Source organism: Python bivittatus, unplaced genomic scaffold (assembly GCF_059951505.1).
Source record: "Python bivittatus isolate LINGU-HERP-01145 unplaced genomic scaffold, Pbiv_v1 ctg000070_np1212, whole genome shotgun sequence".
Classification (NCBI taxonomy): Eukaryota; Metazoa; Chordata; class Lepidosauria; order Squamata; family Pythonidae; genus Python; species Python bivittatus.
Window position 1 is genome coordinate 13,921,372 of NW_028277034.1, and position 24,366 is coordinate 13,945,737.

At 37.6% G+C, this 24,366-nt stretch overlaps 1 protein-coding gene and 1 long non-coding RNA gene across 6 annotated transcripts in view; one reads left to right on the plus strand and one right to left on the minus strand.

Moving 5' to 3' along the window:
* Positions 1–680: 680 nt before the first annotated feature.
* On the plus strand, positions 681–23,735 carry AADAT (aminoadipate aminotransferase). Of its 5 annotated transcripts, none has more exons than XR_015794444.1 (14): positions 681–820; positions 4,489–4,605; positions 5,404–5,572; positions 6,900–7,032; positions 7,862–7,936; positions 13,092–13,301; positions 14,938–15,003; positions 16,002–16,084; positions 16,551–16,647; positions 17,615–17,676; positions 19,034–19,098; positions 20,504–20,610; positions 20,724–23,518; positions 23,683–23,735. XR_015794444.1 is itself a non-coding variant. In XM_088132284.1 (14 exons), the coding sequence occupies exons 2-14, from the start codon at positions 4,539–4,541 to the stop codon at positions 21,988–21,990; spliced, it is 1,278 nt and encodes a 425-aa protein (XP_087988410.1). In that variant the 5' UTR covers positions 681–820; positions 4,489–4,538; the 3' UTR covers positions 21,991–23,735. The 5 variants fall into 5 exon arrangements, 3 of the variants coding, with proteins under 3 accessions (XP_087988410.1, XP_087988388.1, XP_087988407.1); XR_015794443.1 differs by having other exon boundaries at positions 20,724–22,527; XM_088132284.1 differs by having other exon boundaries at positions 20,724–20,825; positions 21,949–23,735.
* Positions 817–24,366, minus strand: part of LOC148216850 (uncharacterized) — a 32,614-nt gene continuing 9,064 nt past the window's right edge. The window contains exons 2-3 of the long non-coding RNA XR_015794453.1: positions 2,478–2,509; positions 817–1,139 (exon numbers count right to left, since the gene is read on the minus strand). This is a non-coding gene — a long non-coding RNA (uncharacterized LOC148216850). The remainder of the gene's footprint in view (positions 1,140–2,477; positions 2,510–24,366) is intronic.

Consider the following 24,366-nt stretch of genomic DNA (forward strand, 5'->3'; position numbering starts at 1 on the left):
AGGTGTACGAAATGCCTGCAACAAGTACTAACAGCGGGCACTGTGGGAGGTGAACACATCAACAGTGAGGAAAGACAGGAACTAATAGGAAGGAGGAAAGCTTACTCCAAGCTATTTTAAGATGAGATATGGTTCAGTGTGGATGTAAGGCAACACTCTGCACATGTTCAGTAATATGCATTTAGTATTACTTGCATGTTCCAGAGCTGTCCTCTCTTTGTGGGTTTAAAACTGCCCAAGGAAAGCTTACCTAACTAATTACTACATGTCTTGGATTGAAACCCAGCGATTAATATTAGACTGCTGTTCATGTTTGTTTTCTTTTAGCTGTTGAGTCTGTTTTGACCATTTCTTAATGAAAAGTGTTACAAACATATTCTAACTACGGAATAGGACTGGGCGGGGGAGAGGGGCAGCGATTTCACTCCACACGATTCATGCATTTGTTTGCACACAGGAACCCTGGAGCCGAAATGCTCGTGAACGTACACACACGGACACACACACACACGGACATGCCCAGAACGGAGTCGAGCAGTCGAACGAGGCGAGGAGAGCAGCCTCGCTGCGAACCAAAACCGATTCCCGAGTTGCGTGCAGGCCTGGGCAGGCAGAGGAGCCGTTGAAGCTGAGCAGAGAAGCGTCTTCTGCAGCGCCCTGAGCTTGAGGATCGGCTGGCAGCAGCGGCATTACGGGAAAGGCTGGGGTTCAGGAGCTCCTTCTGAGCCGCAGCGACACCCAGGCCCCGCCGTCGCCGCGCTTCGCTAGAGCCCAACTTTCGCTGCCGGCCATAACGCTGGCAAGCTGACCGGCGCCTTCGGTACGTGTTCCCTTCCTACGTCTGCCTCCGTCCGGCCTTGTCCTGCCCGGGGGGGACGCGTTTCGCCGGGGCTTTTCCACTCGATTGCCTGGCTCTTTGTTTTTTGTTTCGTTATCTTTGAGCGAATTGCGGCGGGCGGAGTAGAGGCAGCGTGGCTTTGCCTAATCTTCCTCACCCAGTCTGTCCCTCTTTCCAGATCAGTAGCTGTGCGCCTCGCAAATTGCGGTTGGAGCCGCAGGTAGGAAAACAAAAGCTGCGTTCTCTGCACTGGAACGGTACCGTCATAGTTCCTGTCGGTTTCTAGAATAGCCGCCTGTCTCTGGGTGGTGGGGCAGTGAATGAGAGAGAGTGAGGTGAAAAATGGGTGAAAAGAAACGTTCAGCGCTTATTCAAGAAGACTACCATTAAGGGTACGCTTAGGAGAGAAGCCCATCTTCCCTGATGTATAGACTACTATATATGGATTACTGTATAAAAAAACTGAACAGCCACTAGATGGTAGCATAGAGATACAGAAAATATTTTTTGTTGCCAAGTATTGGTCATCCAGAACTTTCAGTGCAGGTAGATGAGATAGAGATGCCTGGAATAAATAGTCAAACAAAATCCATATACAGTGTAATTGCCTTACCTTGTTTCACACATTGTACTAAGCCATAAAGTAATTGGCCTAATTTTTGCCTGACACACTATATAACCCCAACCATTGTCATTTGTGGCTAAAGAAATCCTGGCTTAGGCTATATTTTTGATGAATTCATTAATTTTATTGCAATTGTATACTACTGAGCCTACGAAGGACTCTCAGTGGTTGACAACAGTATCAACTGCTAATTTAAAACATCCAGTTAAGAATAATGCAATTAAAATGCCTGTGGTGGTTGTTTTTTTTAATAAGAACTTTATTAAGTTATAAAAAACATAAGAACTAACAGTTGAGGAGAAAAGTAGAGAACAATAGAGTTAGAGATAGAGAAAGAATTCAAAAGTGATGGAAAGTAAAGAAAAGGGAAGGAAAAAAATTATAAAAAGAATAACTTAAATTAACCTATTAATTTAACTAATCATCAAAGCAAATGCTGATGGTTGTTTTGAAAGATCCACAATATAGACTGTGTCCATATCAAATAGATAAAATTATGACCACAGTAATAATTTTCCAGTAATCTGGAAAGAAATTATAGATATTGAAGCTTGTTCTATAAGACTGGGGCCGTAACAGAAAAACAATAAATGCTGGCCTCAGGACACCGTCATTGATAAAAGTGGGGGACAACTAACAACTTGTGGGAGGAGCATGTCTGACAGGTCAGTTCTGGTTGAAGATATCTCTAATGAGTCACGCAGATGAATTTTTCCAGAATGGTGGTGCCCTCAATCTATTTCTAGACAAATTGTAATAAAACAGAGAAAATAATTAAAATTCTGTTCCCCAACGTCTGATAAATAGCAGCTAGGAAGTGTGTAGTAAAAACCGATCTAGTCTATCAGTGGGCTTGCATGTCATTGCAGTTGTTAAGAGTAAGAGGGGAGGGATTTTTGCTTATTGGAAAAATACATTTCATATATGAAGATACATTTTATGTACAATCCCTTGAAAAACCTTTTTTCAACTTGGGCCCCTCCTGATGTGTTGGACTACAGCTCCTTTACTTACCAGGGAAGAAAAGGCAGCCTTGGAATTCCAAGCTGAAAAAGATTGGAGAGCAGCTAGTTAGTGCATCTGTTCAAGAGCCCATAGTTAATCAGAACAGAAAATGGACAGGGCTGGGTGTACACGGAGTCCTATTCCTATGTAACTTACCTTTTATTTTCTATCTGCCTGCAACATTTTCAAGACACTAGATGCACTTAACTGTTTTAGCAGCTTTAGCAGAATCTCAAATGCCACATGGTATAATATACTATATTTACCTTGCATATATAGGGATAATGTGTGCATCATGATAAAAAATACAACAGTCACTGTACCACCTTTGTATCCTCTTCCTGCACACACAAATGCTTTGGAGAACCTTTTCAGTAGGCCTTAGATTAATTCTGTTTTGGAAAACAGGAAGCCTTCAAATAAAGTGTAGATAATCCCAGATGATATGCAGATGCCATACCCATCCAGCTGGAACAATGATTTTCCCAAATGAAACATGGTAATATTTCTGTTCTTAGAATGTATCCCGACTCTCTCTGGAGTTCTCAATCTCCAGACAATCGCGGTCTTGTGTTTTATCTGGATAATTTTTTCTGTGCCAATCCCACGCAGACCAACCAAGTACATAACCTCCAACTATTTTCTTTTCTGTTTGCCAGAAATCTTGAATTATGAGGGAGGGAGGGAGGGAGGGAGGGAGAAAAAAACATTGCCCTCTGTTGCAGCTGGGAAATTTTTCCTCTTAGAAGATTTTTTTTTCCTGCTGGCAAATAAGTAATAAATAAATTGTATAATGAATAATAAGTTATTTCCCCTCTCCCACTTCCGTATATAAAACAGTATTAAATACAAAGAAGAATGTTGAGGAAGGACCTGTACAATTGTTGACAATTATTAAATCTACAAATTTAGTACGAAGTGCTACTCTGTATCTATATACTTTTCCAGCCTTTTAATTCTCTCAAGAAATGTATGTGCACTTGTGCTTATATATCTTTATGTCAGGGATGCATAGTATTTTTTTGGCCAGGGATGACACTTCTGAGTGGCAAAAAGTGGGCAGGACCAGAAGAAGGAAGTGTAGGACAAACCCTTAATTTATTCTATGTTAAAATTAATGCCCCTAATATTATTCCTCCTCATATATGCCTTTCTGTCACATTAAAAATTAAAGTCATGGCAACTTTGGGAGGGAGTTCAGGGGCCTGATGTAAGAATTTGAGGTTTTGCATGGGATTCTGGGATCTCCAGTTATGTACTCCTGTTTTGTATAGTAACTCAGCAGATTATACTTTAATTTTCCAAAAGCTCTTTTCAAAAGTTAAGTAAAATATTTCAGGAGATGACATGGTGGTGTTGTTTTTTTTAATGTATTTAAGGAACAGGGAACCAAGGAATAGAAAAATCAATTTAAAATACTTTATAGGGCAGTTTTATATACTGTATCCATTCTGATTATGTTGTGACACATTTTGCAATCTATACACTTATACATTCCATTTATTATTTTATTGTCTTTTTCACAATTTCTTACCAGAGTTATATAAGTCCAGTTTTGGAAGTATGGGTAAACACCATACTACTTCAGAGGATTTTTAACTACCCAGATTAACTGTTTAAAAAAATCAGAATAGTTAGACAATGTATTTTGTTTGGTAGTCCTAGAAAGTCCTAGGTACCCTTAAGAAGAGCCCAATGGTGTACCAAAAATGATGGTAATGTAACTATAAGGTTTTCAACTCTGTGACAAACAGCATGAAAATTATCATTAGTTTTAATATTTTATGCTGTATGTATTACTCCTGACATTGAATATTTGGTAATAGTTTTCCAAAATTATATCCCTAATAGGAATATTTCCTGTTGAAAATATTTTGAACAAATAGAATTTAAGTAATGAGTGATAGGTGGGACCCATTATCTTTTGAATAGTATGATTTTTTATATGCTTGTTTCAGATAATAGTGTTTTAAAGAATATATTTTATATGATTATGTTTCTCTGTTTCTCTTGGTTTTAGCTATATCCAGTTTATTTTAAGGATTTACTTTGCTACTTGGTGCATTAAGCATGAATTATTCACGATTCATTACTGCAGTGAGTGCAGCAAGAAAAGCATCTCCAATAAGAGTCCTCAGTAAGCATATACCTTACAATTGGTTCCTCAGACTTTCCTCAGGTTATAGTTATGGGTTTGTCATAGACATGGTTATTAAGAAGAAATGATATGTGGAGGTGGGAGCATCTGGGATTTGTAAACTGTTGTGAGTATTTCGACAAAATAGCTGACATGAGAAAGCTGCCCATTCAGGAGAAAAGATGCCACAGTGTCTGTGGCCAGTTATCCAGAAGACAAATTGATGGGGGGAAAGAAAAATAACAATTCTCAAAAATGACATAGAAAACAATTATGTGAGCTCTGAGTCCCCCAAACCAATCTTGTTCTTGGAGTTTTCTGTACCAATCCCTGTTTCATATGGAGCACAGAAATTTGGTATTTCTGGAAATATGACATGGAAGATGGCACTTTGCACAATATCAGCCTCCTAGTTAAATAAATAGGTGAGTAAATAAATAATATTAGAAAGGGCAGGAAACTAGGCAGCTAGAGAAAAGTGTCCACATAGTAGGCATTGTATTAGCCTATCCTAAACTAGGATTCCATGTTGTGTGATACTGTTATTTCCCAGAAAGCATAACTTTTGGTGACTGGGAAATATGAGGTTTAAATATCATATAATGCTATGTACTAAGTTAAGGAAGGCCTAACTTCAGTATTGCCTAAGGCTACCAGATCTGGGCTGCAAAAATCTGGATGACCTCTAGAGGACAGCAAGAGCTAGTTTTTTGTTGCTATCTCATAGTAGTCTCTCTAGTAGCACTAATCATGTCATATGTGATCTAAGTTTTGTTTTTGTGTATTCTTTTACTCTAGCTGAATTGATGCAGCAATCTCCCCCATCATTAATTTCTCTGGCTGGAGGAGCACCAAATTCCAACACATTTCCTTTCAAAACGGCTACCGTTATCATTAAAGACGAAACAAGAATTGAAATCAAGGAAGAGCTGATGAAGAGAGCTCTCCAGTATTCTGCTTCAGCAGGGTATTTGAATGGCAGCAAAGATAAAATTTGTGATTTTGAAGCAACAAACACCTTAAAAAAACTTCAAGATAAATATGGGGAAGGGAGAGAGAGTCTCTTTTATCTACCTCAGCTTTCTTTCCATTGTTGACCCCCTCAAAAAGGAATGTTTAATATACAGGTAGTCCCTGGGTTAAGGACGACCCATAGTTAAGAATGGAGCCTGTTGTAGCAACATTCAAGTTAAATATGCAGTGATTCAAGTTAAATACACAATGGTTCGAGTTAATTGCACAATACTACTTATACAGTATTATACAATAATACTGTTCCGGCTTACATACAAATTCGACTTAAGGACAGACCTTGGGAACAGAACTCGTTCTTAAACTGGGGACTACTTGTAAATGAAATAAGGAAATAGGGCACGAATGAATATTTTGGGTGTCCAGAAAGCAGCAGATTCTCTCGTGGTCCCTTCTTGACAAAACTGTATTCTCCCTGAAGGAGCAGGTCTGCAACTTGGGGTCCTTCTAAACCAAAGTGGAAACTATAGTTATGGGGCATTTGCCCAGCTTCAGCTAGTACACCAGTTACAGACCTTTTTAGAGTGGGTGGCCTTAGTGACAGTCATTCATTCCCTTATTACTTCAAACTTGGACTATTGCAACATACTCTATTTGAATTTCCTCTTGAGGACTTCCTCAAATGCAATGGCCCATATGGTAGCAGGTGAGAATCACTATAGCAGAGCTACACCAATTTTACAGAAGCTGCATTAGTTACACGGGTTACTTAGGTTCAGGGTATATATGGGGCCATCTCCTCCAGAGGCAGTCTACCCATCCTAGTTGAGCAATCCAGAAGGAGGTGTTCTGGATTCTTCCTCCTCAACAGATCAGGGAGGTTGACTCCAAAAGCAAGCCTTTCTGAATGTTGTCCTGCCCCAATAGAACATTCTTCTCCTGAAATCCACAGTGCCCCAGGACTATTTTTTCATAGCGCGACAAAGACTTAACTCTTCAAAATAACATTTGGAAATTAAGAGCTGCGGCTTGGATTGTTTTTAACCTTCACATTTCTTGTTTACCTATCCCTGAAATAGGGGTAATGAAGGTAATGGAAATGACAACTATAAGATTAAGTCTAAACTGTATTTTACTTTAAAGCAGCTAAAGCAGTAAAGGTCAGAGTGCTTTAACCAAGATCTAAAGGAAGATATTTGCACAGATTAGTGACTGCATAATAAAAGAACTAAAAGGTAGATCAGTTTTGTCTAAGAAATGCAGAAGAATGAAAATCTTACGAAGAAATACATGATACAGCTTACTGATGTAATCACATTTAGCATTCCAGAGCTGTTGTCCTGGTTGAAAGAATTGCAGAAGAGTTTCCATAACCCTCCAACAGTTGACTATAGTCCTCAGGAAGGACAAATGGAGATGTGCATCACTACTGGGAGCCAAGAAGGGCTATGTAAAGTAAGAAAAAAGAACTATAATATACAGTGAACATTTTATATTTAAAGATATGTGTATCTTTAAAAAGCTACAGTGGCCTTATGTCTTCCAGATATGTTGGACTTGTAGGGATTATGCAAGTCTAATCCTGAACATCTGGGGAGCATCAAATGTCTTACCCTTGCAGATAGCTAGTCTTTAGTTCCAAGTTGCCCTGTTTTCTTCTCCCTATTACAAGTATCACTATTATTTACTATAAACACTATAGACATCTCTCTGTTTAATCCCTGCCTTCTCAGCTCACATGCTAAAGAATACAATAGTAGGAAGGGAGACCTTTTTTGGTAAAGCCATTGTAGCTTCTACTTATTTCATAGAGATCTTCCCTTAGAGAGATGTGCCTTTCCACTGGAGCTTGTGCAGAAGCTCACAGAGGCTCTTCGTGTTGCTTGTTCTTTTTATTTAGACAAACATTTATTACATGTAATCCCATAAAACAATTTTTAAAACATATGAAGTAAGCAGTTGTATAGAATAACTATGAAGCCACTTGCCAGATGTTAAGTCTTGATGCTTACATTCTTAGAGAAGCAAAATGGACTGTAATGTAACAATTTTTAAAGTACTTTAAGTTTGCTATGTGCATAATTGGCTTTGCTTTTTAAATGTATTATGACAAGTTCTCTTCTTTCTGCTTCACCTTCTCTTCTGTGCTTTATATTACTGTACACCAAATATGTTTTTTCACTTTTTGTAAGTTTTAAAAAAGCAACTCTCTTTACTGTTGTTACCATCAAAGATCATATTTGTCTACAGCAGAAAAAATTACTGTCCTTTATATTTTTTCTAGGTGTTTGAAATGCTTATTAATCCTGGAGATAACATTCTTTTGGATGCACCCACCTATCCTGGGACATTAGCAGCTGTGAGTATTCCACAAATCTGGAAAGCCATGATGGTAAAGGGTATGATTTTCCTTCTACACATTTAGGATCTGGCTACTGTTTATTCTGTGCTACCATTTTTAAAATTTTTGCTGGACTAGGAGGGAAGGGGGCAAAAATTGTTTCCAATATAAACTAACCTGATTTACACGTGCTGAACTAACCTGCAAAGTGATGAACAATTATCCTTTAGTTTTTGCAGTTCTTCAGATTTTATAACATGATCCTCCAAGAAAAAAAAAATCCATGCAAAGGTGCCTATATTAGGAAAACTATTTAGTAATAGCGTGCAAAAATTAGAAAATAATGCATACAAGTTAGGGGATATCCTAGCAATATAATAAAATAACATGTAATAAAAAACACCCCTTGAGCTGAGGAGCAATCATAACTCCACCCTCACCAAGAGAGATTAAAATTACCCCCTTAGTCCCCAAAGGCCTGCTGAAACAGGCTCTGTGGAAAGTTAACATGATTGGGGCCCGCCTGATATGCTTTTCAAAAGAAGAGGGGCAGCAGTTGTTAAGACCTGGCCACAGAATCCCTGCAAACAGATATTTTCTAAAGGACAGGACCCAGAGGGAGCCTTCTCTTTCAGATCTCAACAGAGACCTAAAAGAAGACAGTCCTGTAGATACCCAGGTCCTGAGCCACAAAGTTGCTTTGACGGTGACAAACAGCACTTTGAATGACACCTGGAAACAAACTGGCAATCAGGGCAGCTCTCCATATACAGTGGTACCTCGGGATACGAACGCCTCTACTAAAGAACATTTCGGGTTACGAACTCGCCTCGACTTACGAACCGGATCCGCAGCCATTTTCCCTGCTGCCACGCGGTCGCGGCTTCCTGTGGGCGAGGTCGCGGTAGCAAGGAGACGTTCGGTGAGGCTTGTGTGTTTTGCGGTGTTTTGCGAAGGTTTTTGGTGTGCGTGTTAGCATGGCTCCAAAGAAAATGCAGAGCAGGCTTGGCGGGAGTAAGGCTCTGAAGAGAAAAGTGACAATCGAGCTGAAGAAAGAAATTATAGAAAAGCACGATCGTGGCATTTGTGTGACTGATCTGGCCTCGGAGTACAAGATGGCGAAGTCGACCATCTTGACAATTCTCAAGAATAAAGATGCCATCAGAGGAGCTAATGTGGCAAAAGGAGTGTCGATCTTAACAAGGCAGAGGACACCAGTGCTGGAAGAGGTGGAAAAGCTGTTGTTGGTGTGGCTGAATGAGAAACAGCTGGCAGGTGATAGCGTAAGTGAGGCTATGATCTGTGAGAAAGCCAGGAAGCTGCACAGTGATTTGCTGCAGACAAACCCCTCTACCAGCGCAGCAAGTGAGCAATTTAAAGCCAGCAGAGGCTGGTTTGAGAAATTCCAAAAGAGAAGTGGCATCCACAGTGTGGCAAGACATGGTGAGGCTTCCAGTTCTGACAAGGCTGCTGCAGAAGCCTACAAGAAAGAATTTGAGGACTTCATGAAGGCGGAAGGGTACGTCGCTGAGCAAGTGTTCAACTGCGATGAGACAGGGCTCTTCTGGAAGAAGATGCCAAAGAGAACCTACATCACGCAGGAGGAAAAGGCACTGCCAGGGCACAAGCCCATGAAGGACAGATTGACCCTTTTGCTGTGTGCGAACGCAAGCGGTGACCTGAAGATTAAGCCACTACTCGTGTACCATTCCCAGACCCCTCGTGCATTCAGGGAGCACAATGTGAACAAGGCCAGACTGCCTGTCATGTGGAGGGCCAATGCGAGAGCGTGGGTCACAAGGCAGTTGTTCATGGAATGGCTGCACAAAGTGTTCACACTCAGCGTTAAAAAATACCTGTCTGAGAACCAGCTGCCTGAAAGGTGCCTTCTCCTGATGGACAATGCCCCGGCACACCCTCCAGCCTTGGTGGATGACATGGACACCGAGTACGACTTCATAAAGGTCAGGTTCCTCCCCCCCAACACGACACCTCTTCTGAAGCCCATGGACCAGCAAGTGATCTGCAACTTCAAGAAGTTGTACACAAAGGCGCTCTTCACCAGGTGTTTCAATGTCACCGAAGAAACATCCTTGACTCTCAAAGAGTTTTGGAAAAAACATTTCAATGTCCTCCACTGCATCAGCCTCATTGACAAAGCCTGGGAAGATGTCACCTGCCGGACCTTAAACTCAGCCTGGAGGAAACTGTGGCCAGAATGGGTTGCTGGACGTGAGTGTGAAGGGTCTGATGCAGAGGTAGTGGAGGAGATTGTGTCCATGGGCAAGAGCATGGGTCTGGTTGTGGATGATGCAGACATAGAGGAGCTTGTTGAGGACCATACGGAGGAGCTGACCACAGAAGAACTTGCTCAGCTCCAGAGTGAGCAACAGAAGGCGCTGGGCGAGGAGCATTCCACTGAGGAAGAGGAGGAGGGAGAGGAGGTGAGCTGTGATGCGATAAAGTCCATCATGGAGAAATGGAATGAGTGCCAGGATTTTATTGAGAAGCACCACCCCAACAGAACTGTGACAAGCAGAGTGCTGAATCTTATGAACGATAACGTGTTCTCCCATTTCCGGAGGGTTATGCAGCGCAGGAAAAAACAACAGACTTTAGACAGGTTTTTCCCCAGAACTGAGCCTGCAGCTAAGAGGCAAAGAAGAGAGGAAACCCCTGAAGGGGACCCTCCCTCCAACCAATAACTGCCTCCCCACCCCATTCTCCCTCTTTATGCTGTGCCAGTTGCACTGTTTTTCATGTTTTTGTGGTGTAAAAATAAAATGCATATGTTTCAGAATGGATTGTACGTTACATTGAACCTTATGGGGAAATTGCCTCGGGTTCCAACCAACTCGGGATATGTCCAGAGTCACGGGACAGATTAAGTTCGTATCCCGAGGTACCACTGTAATTGAGATTTACAGAACAAAGTCCTGGTCGTGGTGCTACCAAATATCCCTCCTGTCCTCTATGAATGTTATTAGCGCAAAGAAAGAAAGCTCTTATTGCTGCCATAATGGAACCATGTCTCTGCACTCCTAGCTGTTATTTCAAAACAAAACCGAACATGTTACCAAAGGCATGATTAACATCAGTTTCTCCATTCATTCCTATATCTGCAAAGGACTGTGTAGAGGTAGTGAATAGCCAGTTTACAAAAAGCACCTCTGTTTTTTGTATTGTTACATATATGCATATATCAATTAAAAGGGATCAGACTCAAATGCCAGCTTGTACTATACACAAATTTTTACAAAACTGTAAGTACTTAATACGGCTAACAAGTATAAACCTCTACAGTACATGAATGTACACAAAGAGGAATGTTGGGACTCATAATAGCAAAAGGAAAAATATACAGATGCAGTGATAGTTCTAATTTCTGTAAGGGTTTTCTATTTTATTTTTCTCCTATGCCTTTCTCAAAAGCAGTCCTTCAAGCCTGCATGAAATGGACATGAAATCAAACTATAAATATCCATAGTAAATAGCTTCAAGCAGAAGAGCATGCTAAAATCGTTGTAGAAATTGTCCAAGAATTCTAGCCAAGTCAGAAGCATTTTGTTTATTTCTCAGTGGCTTTTTATTGCTGACTGGAGCTAAAATAACAAACTACATAGTAAAACATGGTCCTATACACAATAATACAATTAAGAACCTTTTTTATTGTACCTACTTTACAGGATCTTTATGGTAACACATTCAAACATCATTTGCCAACCATGAGGCTGTGAGGTACAGCTGTTGGTTCTAACATGGTGGTTAGAGGTGTTATCGCAGCATATAGAATCATGAGATGAAATTCTTACAGTTTTGTAAGAATTTGTAAGAGTTGGTATTTTACATGGATCTTTTTTGATTGATACTGATTTCGTGAATCAGAGATCAGTATTCCCTTTTTCCTTTTTATTTATGTGCCCTGTGAAATATGCTAATGCATTCATCCAGACAAATAAATCTTATTTGTGTCAATATTACCAATCATAATTCAGTATTTGTTGTCTCTGAATAGGATTTCTGGATGATTTATTACTTGTCAGGGTATTGCTAGCAACGTTTTTTCATTATACATTTGAAGGCAGGGGCTGTATAAAACGTGAATTCACATAAAATTCATTCAGAATTTAATAAATGGAGGACTACTTAGTACAGAAAGAGAAAAAGCAGAGCCTTTTCTTTAAACGTTTGCTGCAATTGTTTACACATTCTATTTTCTCTAGTCACTTCATTAATATTATTGAAATTAGTCTTATTGCTGAATATTATACATATGAGGCAGATATCATTTCTTTTATTGAGGTAAATCCTTCATGTTTCTCGAATGCTTCACCCAGAGATGAGAGAAAGATTGTAACATCCTTCCCTAATACTACTACTACTACTTCCTACCAGTATAGCTAAATTTTAACTGAGAATTCTGGGAGTTGTAGTCTGAGCATATTGGGAGAGTACCAGACTGGGAAAAGTTGGACTAGGTGTTCTCCTGTATATTTTGAAGCAGCAAACTTGAATGTGCATCCAAGAGGAATCTGCATCTAATCCTGGTTCTCTAATGATCTCATACAATACACATAATTATGTAATTTACACAATTACATCTTGTTAATATATGCATAAATGTGTAAGTACACCCTTAACAATATGATGTAGAAAACAGACAACCCATTTAACACGTTAAAGCTATTTTAATCAAAGAAGATTAGAGACAAGAACATTTCTATACTTAAATTAATTTCTATACTTGCTGTAAAGTGCTCATTTTCCTGCAAATCAGCTGTTTTTACTTCCCACATCTCATGGGTCATCTTGTGAGCAAAATGTCTTAAAATAGTAAACTAATTCTTTTTAAAATATGATAGAACGGTTGGTCAGCTTTTATGTATATTTTTACTACTGCAATTTGTCTTTCTTTTCTGTTGGGTTTCTAAATACCGGTTTACAAGATACATCACAAGATAATGTAGTGAAGGATCTGGTTAGGCAAAGGGTGTATGAAATTGGTTTACCTTAGCCTTATCCAACCTGGCCTTCTCCAAATGTTTTTGGAGAAGGCCAGGTTGGATAATTCTGGGAATTAAAGTCTGCATGGTGATGGTCATTATGCAGGACGCTGTTCATGTGGAGCAGTTCACCTTTTTGATTCTGAGAATTTCTTCTTTTATTAAAATAGCTCAGACCACTAGGTTGTAACATCATCAATGTGCCCAGTGACCAGCATGGCATGATTCCAACAGCCTTGAAAGAAATTCTTTCCAGATGGAATCCAGAAGATGTAAAAAGGGTCAAGAATGATATCCCAAAATTTCTGTACACAATTCCTAATGGTGGCAATCCAACTGGAGCCTCATTGACAACAGAACGCAAGAAAGAGATCTATCAGGTATAACCATCAGATAAATGCAATCTCTGCAAACAATTTTATTGCATTTAATCTAAGTTGAAATTAAACTTCAGTCTAAAATAAATGACTGTCCCAATTTTGTTGAATATGATTACTGAGAAAAATTTGATAGTGTTACCAGTACATAGACTCTGTTAGTCATCTAATATGATTCAACTATGTTTTTAGTACATCAGCAAAGTAACATGGACAAAAGTAACCTATGAAGATTGTTCACAGGTTCTCTTTAAAGCCCTGAATAGTCTGAACCAGTTTATTTGAAGGAATCGCTGCACATTTTAAAGCCTGCTGTGGTACTAAACTAACTTCAAAGGCACTGCTTCTGCTCTGCACTTCACACACTAAGGTCTCTGAATTTGATAAGCTACCAAGAACGTAACTGTTTCTATAGTAGCTCCATTCTTGTGGAATACTCCCTGAAAACTCTGACAAGATTTATATTGACTTTACCATTGACACTTTTACTTAGTTTCCTTTTTAATAGGTTTATTATCAGCCACAAGGGAAAGGCTTGCTCTGAAAGTCAGAGTAGAAAATATGTAAAATAAAAAATAACACATTTCAAAAGGCAATCTGTGATGTCAATATATGTTAAATATAAAATAATGTTTCTTTCCTTATTTGTGTATTCAAGGAGAGAATAAATCTATTTCATAGGATTACTTATTGGTCCAATTTGTACTTTTTAAAACCTGGAATTAAAGCATTTGTTAATTAAACACGTAATTGGAATATGGCACCCTACACTCTTATCCATCAGCCTTTTGGGCCCAGGGATCTATAAATGTTTCTAGATCTTATATAGCCAGATCCAAATTAATTTCTCTGGGGGGAGTTAACTTGCATATGCTTTCTTCTGTTTGTGTTCAATGACATGTTCCTATCTGATTTCAAGGGTTGAAGTTGTATATGAGAACACTTTTTAAATCAGGTCTGGGAAACCTGTGTTCCTCTAGATCTTGTTCCAATCAGTCACATTAGTTATGATAATCAGAGATTAGGGATGATAAGAGTTTATCTGGAGAGCCATAGGTTCCTACTCAGTTTAAATACTAGGATTTTAATATCTGACATTCTAATTTTGTACACTTCAAATAATTTTTCCTTCCATGATTCTTCATCTTCTTATCAGAGCATCTTAAAAAGTAAAGCAATTTGAATTTGATTTTTAAAGTGAAATACATTCAGTAAATGGCTAAAAAAGAAATAGGTTTTATGCCTAACATTGCCTAACTGCGTTAATTTTGCCATTAATTAGAATTTACTTTCTTTTTGTAATTTGATACAATTTTCTTTTCCAAAGGTAATTAGGTTCAACGATTCTTGAATCAAATTATGTTTGGACCTGTATTTGCGTTCTAGTTTGTACAATAATGCATTTTGCCTTTAGTATGGGATTCCCATTGCATGCCTTGACTGAGGTTTTTGGAACCATATTGATCCCAGTAAGGAAACTGAAACAGAGTTCAAAATTCCCCTAACAGAAAATAGGTGAACATTTTACCAATAGAAAACAGCTGATTGGTAACAATAATATATAATTATGGAACAAAATATTTTTCTGATTTTATTACTTTGTACATGTATATATATGGGTGTGTTATGTTTCTTTTAGCTTGCAAGGCAATATGATTTCCTTATAATAGAAGATGATCCATATTATTTCCTTCAGTTTAACAAGGTGAGTTATTGTCAACTGATTTTCGAACAAAGAATGCACTGATTTGTATTCTTTGGATAATTCTTCACAAATTGTGTTATGATTTGTCACTACTTTTTCCACACTCAGTAGAATATTTTTTCCATTAATTGTGATGCTGTTTTCAAAGCTGTAGACATGAAGGTGTACCATAGACTTCAGGTACATATACATTTCAGGCCACAGCAGTACCCCTGGCAGAGCACTATTATGGTTATATGTTTCTATGCCAAGTAATATCACCATTTTTATCAGTTAAAAATATGAGTAGCATGCCTGTGATTTCATCTACACACATTTCAATTTAAGAAAAAACACTAGACCAAAACACTCTACTTAGACTACTGCTGATTGTAACTTCTGTAACTACTGCCTTCTCTGCGGTAGCCCCCGCTCTTTGGAACATTCTGCCCCCGGAGGTGCAATTGGCCCCCTCATTCCTGGCTTTCCGTAGGGCTTTGAAGACCTGGTTCTGCCACTTGGCCTGGGGTGGGGAGGGAATACCTCAAGCATAGGGATGGCTAGCCCCATAGAGGCCTCCTGTCTTCAGCCTCAGATTTTTCATCTTCTTGGACTCTCCTTCCCCTTTTTTAGAAATGCTTTTAACTGATGTTTTATGTATTTATATATATTTATGTTATTGATGTTCGGTGTGAGTCTCCCAGAGTTCCCCCAGTGGGAGGGAGATGGGCAGGTGAGAAATTTAATAAATAAATAAACAAACAAACAAACAAACAAACTTGCTATATCTTGATAATACATGACTGTCAAGAGGTACCATTTATAATGGTGGTTGTCTATTGGCAGATGCTCCACTCCTTGTACACATGTAGTTATACTTTAAAGCCCAACATTTGTTGCATGACTAGGTTTCATAATATGTGCACAAGTTTGTTTAAAAAACTTTTCCACAACATGTTGTGAGCCACCATGTGCAAGTATTAGTTACTAACACCAAACCTCTACATTCTTTCCTGAAGCCTTGGGCACCAACCTTTCTTTCAATGGACATTGATGGGCGAGTTATCAGGACTGACTCCTTTTCTAAGATCCTCTCATCTGGGTAAATTCAGCTGCACCTTGAAGACACCATAGTTGGACATTCAGTTATGTGGGCTGGCCAGGCACAAACTTTGAAAGTCCCTAAGGCTACTGGTATAAATTTAATTTGAAAAAAAGACATTCTGATTGCAGTCTTCTTTGAAATTGACTTATACAGTTTAATAGTTGAATGCTGTTCCATGTGTCCATCTTATATCCTTCAATTTTCTTGATACAATAATCTTTTTCCTGAAACAATATCCGACATTTCCTTGTCTATAGTTATCCAGGCTCCATAACTACAGCTACTTAGATTCCTTCTTCATTACCTTTTGTAAAATTGGCTTGTTTTTCCTCTTCCTAAAATTTCCATAATTCTCTTCTATTACCTCAAAATCAATATGAATGTTAGGAGTAAAGATATGTCTTCCATAATACTGACATGGCGTTTTATGTATATTTTTATTTTTTTATTTTTTTTTGCACAGGCTAAGAATTGGATTTCTAACTGGTCCTAAGCCACTAATTGATAGAGTTATTCTACATATACAGGTTTCCACAATGCATACCAGTACATTCACCCAGGTAAAAACAATCATGGTTCCAACTATATATAAATATATATTACCTTAACTTTTGTACACTTTTTGACGCTAACATCAATATGACACCCATGTATTTACTGCAGATCGATACCATGGAATTGTCTAAAACTGAACACACTTCATTATTTATAATTCCCCAAACCTACATGTTTTGTATGATTGGCACAATTTTAATGAAAATTAAGATTTTTCTATAGAAAAAAAGTACCATCAGGATGAAAATATAGGCCATTTTAAAAAGAAAACATTCTCTCTTTATTGCTTTTATTTAATAGGATGTTAAAACTACTTTATAACTTGTTTACAATTGTGAGCATTTGAAAGCTCTGATGCGGATTAGATTTTCTATAGCAAGCCCTTTCTCTATTCCACTTCTGTAGCTGTGTATTAAGGTTGTGAACAAGCCTGAATTAAGCAATGCTTTGAACAGTACCCAAAATTACATAGCACCAGACTACTGTTACTACTACTATTAATACTACTATTAGCAGAACACTATCAGTATCAGGCATATTTGTTTATAAACATGATTATATAGGTTCAAATAAAACTTATAAGGCTGCAGTTGTATATAGCTTTTTCATTCCTCTGGGTTAGTCTTGACCCCTGGCAATTGCCTGAAAAGGCCCTGCAGTTTTCTAGGCAACATTTTTGGAAGTGGTTTGCCATTGCCTTCTTATGGCTGAGAAAGAGGGATTGTCCCAGACTCACCCTGCTGGCTTTGTGCCTAAGCCTGGACTAGAACTCACCAACTCCTCGTTTCTAGCATGGTGTTCTTAACCACTACACCAGACTGGGTCTCTCTCTATAGCTTACTTCAGAATAATCCTCCCATCCATAGGGTTGTGTTACATGGCCTTGGTTCTCTATTAAGCCATTTTAGATTATTTATTAGTATCTGTTGATAAGCAAGTAAAATACTGACTGTAGCCCCACTATTTCTATAGCTTGTGATAGCCCAGCTTCTTCAACAATGGGGACTAAAGGGTTTCCTGGACCACGTAGACAGGTAATATATATTTAGTATATTTCATTATTAGCATATTGTGTTTTTTATTATCCCCTTGTATATATATTTAAATATATATTGTTCTTAATGTCACTATCACAAATAATTTTACATATACACACACACACATATACATACATACATACATCTGGGAATTGCAGTAAATGAGCCTACATCCTGTTAAACACAGTGGTGCTAACTTCTAAGTAAATATATTTAGAATGAAATGTCTATTTCTGATAGTACCAGAAATGTCTTATTGTGCATTTTCTGCAGGACTCTGCATTTTGTATGCTGGCTTTTGAAATTGTGGAAATAAGTGAGCCATTCATTGAGTAATTAAGTACACATTGGGGGAGCTGGGGAAAATTGCAAGCAAAGTTGGGAACTCTAGGATAGCTTATATCAGATGGATAGATTCACAAGAAATTAGTATACAGTGGCTAGAACGTGTAATCAGTGTAGTGGCATCAGTTGAAATCTCCTGTACATTTGAAAGGGATGAAAAAAGCAATACGCTTACATGAACTCTGCTCAGAGATCAACTCTGTTTAAATTCCCACTACCCAAATGTTTCCATTCATGATGGTTACTAGAACTATAAGTTAAGCTTCTGTCTGATTTGGAGGGTTTGTTTTTTTTTCTCCTATACCATCTTTTTTTCCTTTTGGGTCAGTTTTTAGGTCTAGCCTGCAAGTCTATTATACGTGTTTGCACTGTTGTTTTATATAGGAATACCGTAGACCACATTATTTGAACATCCTCTTCCACCAGGTATACATACATTGGTTAATATCATTTTGTGCTAGAAAAGAGCTGAGAGACAAAGATATATACAGGTTTGTGCTGCAATCGCTGAAAATTGAATTCTAATACATTTACATTGTATTACCTCATCATTGTCATCTGAACAATAAATGTTCCTAATAATGATACACAGTATTTTCTGCTCTTTAGTGCTTCTGAAATCAATACAATTTGGATGCCTCAAAAAAGATATACACAAAACAGCCATGTGGAGTAAGGCCATTTAACGTTCTTTCCATTAGTGATTGTATGTACAGTATTCCTCCTGACAGATTTTCATTTTAAAAAATACTTGCAGCAATGAAAAATTTGTCTCAATTTTGGAGAATATCATCCTGTACATGAATGATGTGCTGCATGGCAAAAAAATCAGGCTCCACACAGCAGTCATTTAGGGCACAGCGATCTTTATATCAGATTGCTGTTTCCATAATAAAGTCTTCCCCTAAATGAATTTCCCTTGTTTTGGATATCAGAATTGTAACTTTGAAGAGTCTGCTCATTATTATGCTTCTTTTTCTTTTCTTTTCTTTTTCCCATCTTCTGCTAGTGTGGTGGATTTTTACAAGAAACAGCGAGATGTGATGCTTAACGCAGCAGACAAATGGCTAAAAGGTTGGAGTCATTGAACATTTGAACTGTTAATATATGAGTGACGTATACTACCAGAAAGATGATTAAAAAGAGGAAGATTATAGCTCTTCCCTTTGTACTGAGAAGGGTGTGAAAAGTTAGTGTATCCCACTTTGGGGTTACTTTCAGTAAAAACAATTTCATATAAATAAGCAAGCAAGCATAGCAGGCCATTAAAAGTAGCTCTTAAGAAACAGCCATTTCAGTGAAATTGATCTTTGTCCTATTGGAGAGGTTGTTCAATGTTCAGTGATGATTTTCCTGTGAAAATATAGTATGGTACTTTTCCCTTGACTTTTGCACCACTGTCACATTGTGCTTCACCCCTGCTATTGTCTGTGCCCCTACAACTATTCCAGACTGTACACTTCCACTTGTGGTTGCTGTTAGTAAAGAAATTGTCCTCTATCAGGTGTATGATTTGTCAAGTCAATAATATTTCCCACATGTTTCTGTTACTACATTCTGCTAATGGCGTTGCTAATTGTCCACAGCTCTTTATTCAACAAAGCGTGTCTTGGACCTAACCATTATAACTCATTCCACCAGACACAACGTGGTGGATGCCCCTGTGTCAGCCCCACTAGGTAGACCAGACCAGGAATTCACTCCACAGAAAAGCTAAAACTGAAACCACCTTTATTGAGATTGGCTATAATTACAGAATTTTGCAAGTCTGATTGTGCCATGCCTTGTCTTCCATCTTACAGTTCAGTGAATTAGGGAGATGCCTACCTGAGCCACTTCTAAATGTTCTCTCATAGTACTGGACTTAAAAATGCCTAGGCAACAGATCCTGTGTATCTCTGTCAAGACCATCTTCCTTACTCTGGTAGCCAGCCTAAAGCTCAGCCCTATATGTGCAAGTTTACTCAGAACACATTTTACTCAGAACTGTATGCGCAAGTTTACTTACTGAACAGATTTTCAAGTAAAGTTGCAATGCGGCCACCTGCACTGAAGAGAATAAGTTGCATTTACTTTACCAGCAGTAATTTAAAATGAAAAGCATACATATACCAGGCTACTATTTAGTCTGTACCTAGCCCAGGATTTTGTAGTCTGAACCAGAGCATGCTTCTTTTATCAAAAACTCCACTCTTAATTTTCCTCCAACAGTCCTTTCTCAATTTGTGGAACAAGAAAGCTCAGGAGAAGGGTTTTTCATTACTGCTGTTATCTTAGAACAAAAGGAGAAACTTTTGCTGTTCTGATAATAGATCCCAGTCTACTTTCTGCCCACTGGTAGGGTAAGAAGTCAGCATACAGTTCAGTTTTAAATCATGACTTCTACGTCAGTGCATTTCTAAAGTAATTCCTTGGGTTAGTTGGTGGCAGGGATGTATGCCTTGTACTCTCTTTTTCACTCTTATTTCTCTCATTTAAGGCCTGGCAGTCTGGCATACCCCTGCTGCTGGAATGTTTCTATGGATTAAAATTAAGGGAGTTCCTGATACCCAAGAACTGATCATGAAAAAAGCTTTGGAGAAACAAGTATGAGAAATACATACTGGACCTAAACCAAAATGGGGAGAGAGGGCTAATAATAATTGTAACAGTTTCTAACATAAGAAGCTTATGACTGACTGAGAAGGGTTCTGCTTTAGGTGTTGCTGGTTCCTGGATGTTCATTTAACATTAACAGTTCCGATCCCAGCTCTTACGTCAGAGCCTCCTTCTCTCTGTCTTCTCCAAGTCAGATTGATCAGGTGAGTGCAGTTTGGCTTGCCTCCCCATCTACCATTTGGTCAGACTCACTGTCATTAACTCTGTTGTTATGTGATAGTTGATAAGCCATTTTCTATTTGATTTCCGTCTTTCCATCTTTCTGTGAGAAACACTGAATTTGGGCTATCAAATTTGGATCTTTCATGTACATAACATTACTTTTCATGTGTGTGTTGATTGGATGATTTGGTTACTTGCTGGAAAGTTTTTAAGGACTAGAAAGTTAATTCAGGCTACAGTCTTACACATTATGGGATTGGTATAGGCAGTTATAGGATCCTGCTTTTATGTAATATTAGAATTAGAAATATGGAATATTTGTATGAGTTTGTGAACACTACATATATATTTAGATGTATGCATGAAATATTGTAGGCCTAGGAATATTGCCAATATAGTTAATTTAGGATTAAAACATAAAGGTTTCTTTCCACTCAAACTCATGAATAGTGCCAATGCATAGAAGAGTGCCTGATTTCCCCTAATCTAAATGTACAAGAACATGTACAGGCAGTACATGGAACATTTCAGTGCACATTCAGTGTGGAAACCTGTTTGTATATGGCATTGGATTATGAGAAATGTGCATGATGAATGGAAGGAAGGTTGGGTGAAGATATGGAACATGTATGTAGTTATCTAACACCTTGGAATTCCAACTCAAGTTTCTGCATTTGTATTCAAGAAATTACATTGGAAAGAAAGGAAGATTGGATAACAGAATGTGCAGCTCTTTTACATGCACACATAGTGCCCCTCCTGGAGGTACTATAATAAGGTTCAAAACCTTATTATAATAACCATCTTTAATACCATTCTTATTTAATCTTACTTAATAATTACTATAATTATATACCCACCTATCACACTATCACTTTTGGGGATAAGCAGTATTATACAAAACATAAAAAAGGAGTACAAAATAGTAAGCTACAGAAATTAAATGGATGAGATAAGAGAAAGGGAAATATAGCTAAATCTAGTTTACAATACCATCACCATTCACTATACCTTTCCAACTGTTTGTTTTTGCAAACCAGCCTTATTTACACATCTGTTTACTGATTTGTATCATATTAATAGCTGCTCTTGTTGTTGTTACAGGGTTTGCAAAGGTTGGCTGAACTCATTAAAGAAGCTGTATGATTTTACTAAATGAAAATTCCTTAAGAAGCTAGAGGATTTCAGGATAAACCAACTTTTAATAAAATGTGTTTTTTCCAGCTGTAGAGAATATACTATGATATGGAATATATGTGATAAAGAACGTATATGCTGTTTTAAAACTGTACATTAACATCTCAAAACATTGTATGATTATGTGCAGAATTTACCTATTAATTATGTTGCCATGAAAACATTACTCAATGAGGCTGAAATCTTTTGCCAGCAAAGTTTTTAATACTTCAGACTTCACAGTGCTGCTGTTTTTTTGTCTGTTGTTATTCTTCCTGAAATTAAGCATTATACATTTCAGAGTTGAGTTTCTTTGTGTTGAATTGATTTAATTTCTGTCCCTTTTAATATTTTTCTGTATCTTCTAATACTCCTCATGGTTCATTCAGAAATTCTCTAACTAGTGTATGTTTTCTGTTAATATATTGTTTTGACTTTTAAAGCAAACAAACTTAAAGTGGAGAAAAGTTTTCCACAAACAGAACTTGAGCTCAAGGATTTTTACAGGTAAGAAGGAACAGAGTTTGAAAATAGAATCTCTAATATGGGCAACTTTATTTTTTGACCTGTTTAATTAAATAAATTAGAACGCTGTGTGTCTCTTATAGATTAAAGGCTGTATTTGATGTCATCACAGGTATTTCTTCAGAGCAATTTTTTCCATGGAAATACTGATCACCTATACTTAAAGCTTTGGATTAAGAAAACAGGCCTTTGAGATATATTTTAACGTGTAAAAGCAGGAAAATTTATATATTTTTTAAAAAATGATACTTTTTATTGAACTTCCTTCTGTGCAGTCAGATATAAGATTCCCATCCTCTAGCTTAGAACACCAAACACCTGTATAAATAAATAAAATTGTGTCTGTTTCTTCTGAGAGTAGATAGCTTTATTTGCAGGATGCATATTTGAAATATCCAATAATTGAATTAAAGAAGTCAGCTCATATAATATTTATGGGAAGAGAAACATTGTTTCTATTTTTCACTTGACTAAAAATATAACAATACTTTTAAATATTACTGAAAGTAAATCTTCAGAGCCATTTAATGGCTTTGGACAGCTTGTCTATGTATCAGATACTGAAGAACTGAATCTCTTTTAAGCTGATCTCTTACATAATCTCATTATCACTTTCTCCCTCTCTTGGGAGGAGCAATTTAATGATTTCAGTTTTACCCCACAGAAAGTGCTTAATTACAAAGCTTTGGGAATCATCCGTGATCATTACTAGATTGCCAGTTTGCCTTTAAATAAAGTTGTTAGTCTGTAAAAGAGCAGGTTGATGATCTGTTTATGCATGGGGACTTTTAAGCTTCCTCCTTCCAATAGTGCCTCATAAACATGCTTTCCTATGTTCAGGGAATCCTGTTGCTACTTTGCTCCACAAAGATACTGAAGACCATTTTCATAGTTATTGCCCTCCTGCTGTGCCAAATAGAACTATCCTGTGCAGAAATATTTGGAGGCCTAATCCAACATCTTTCTCCTTCAGGTGCAGAAACTCTGTTCAAACAGTTCTGTCATACTTCTAAATGCACTTCGCTTCCATTTAAGATTTTCACAACTGAATGACAGCTGTAAATTCTGCTACTGACTTGCCCTTTTTCATCACTGTGTTTTAAGGCTCATTTTTTCTTTTCTCTCTCCCACCTCCAGGGTCACATGAATCTTAAAGGGTCTTGGATCATGAAACTAATACAGATATTGAACTGACAAGAATACTGGTTCACGCTACAAATGCTGCTTCTTAACTTTTTGTTTCTGCACAAACTTAATTCTGGCTGTTAACATAGATATGACAGAAATTCATAGATGACTAAGTGAAAATCTTCTGACCCCTGGCTTTGAAGACACAGTCTCTTTTTTCTTAAAAATAATAAGCTTTACATAGAAGCATACTTTCAAGTGAAGGAGCAGGAAAAAATACTTTTGCATATATGCAAAATGCATATTTGACACAGGCTCAGCTGTGATATGATCTCGATTCATTTTGATAACTCTTGGGCAGGTCTTCAGCAAGATTTCTAAACGTCTGTAAACATTGATTTGTTCTCATTCTGAATAAAAGGTGCTAAGATAAGTGTTTCGTTTTCACCATTTTTGCTACTGTACAACTTCCATAAAGCATAATAACTAGACAGTTTTGGTAACTGCATTATTTGAAAAAAATAATCCAACTTACTTTGTTTTCTTTATATCATATAAAATATTAACAATTATTTTTAAAAATGGGGGCTTATTCAGAATATATCTCCAAAGTAGTGTTTTGGGTTTGGGGGTTTTTTGTTTTTGTTTTTGTTTTTGTTTTTTTTGCATGGTTGATTTGTATTAATCTCAGAA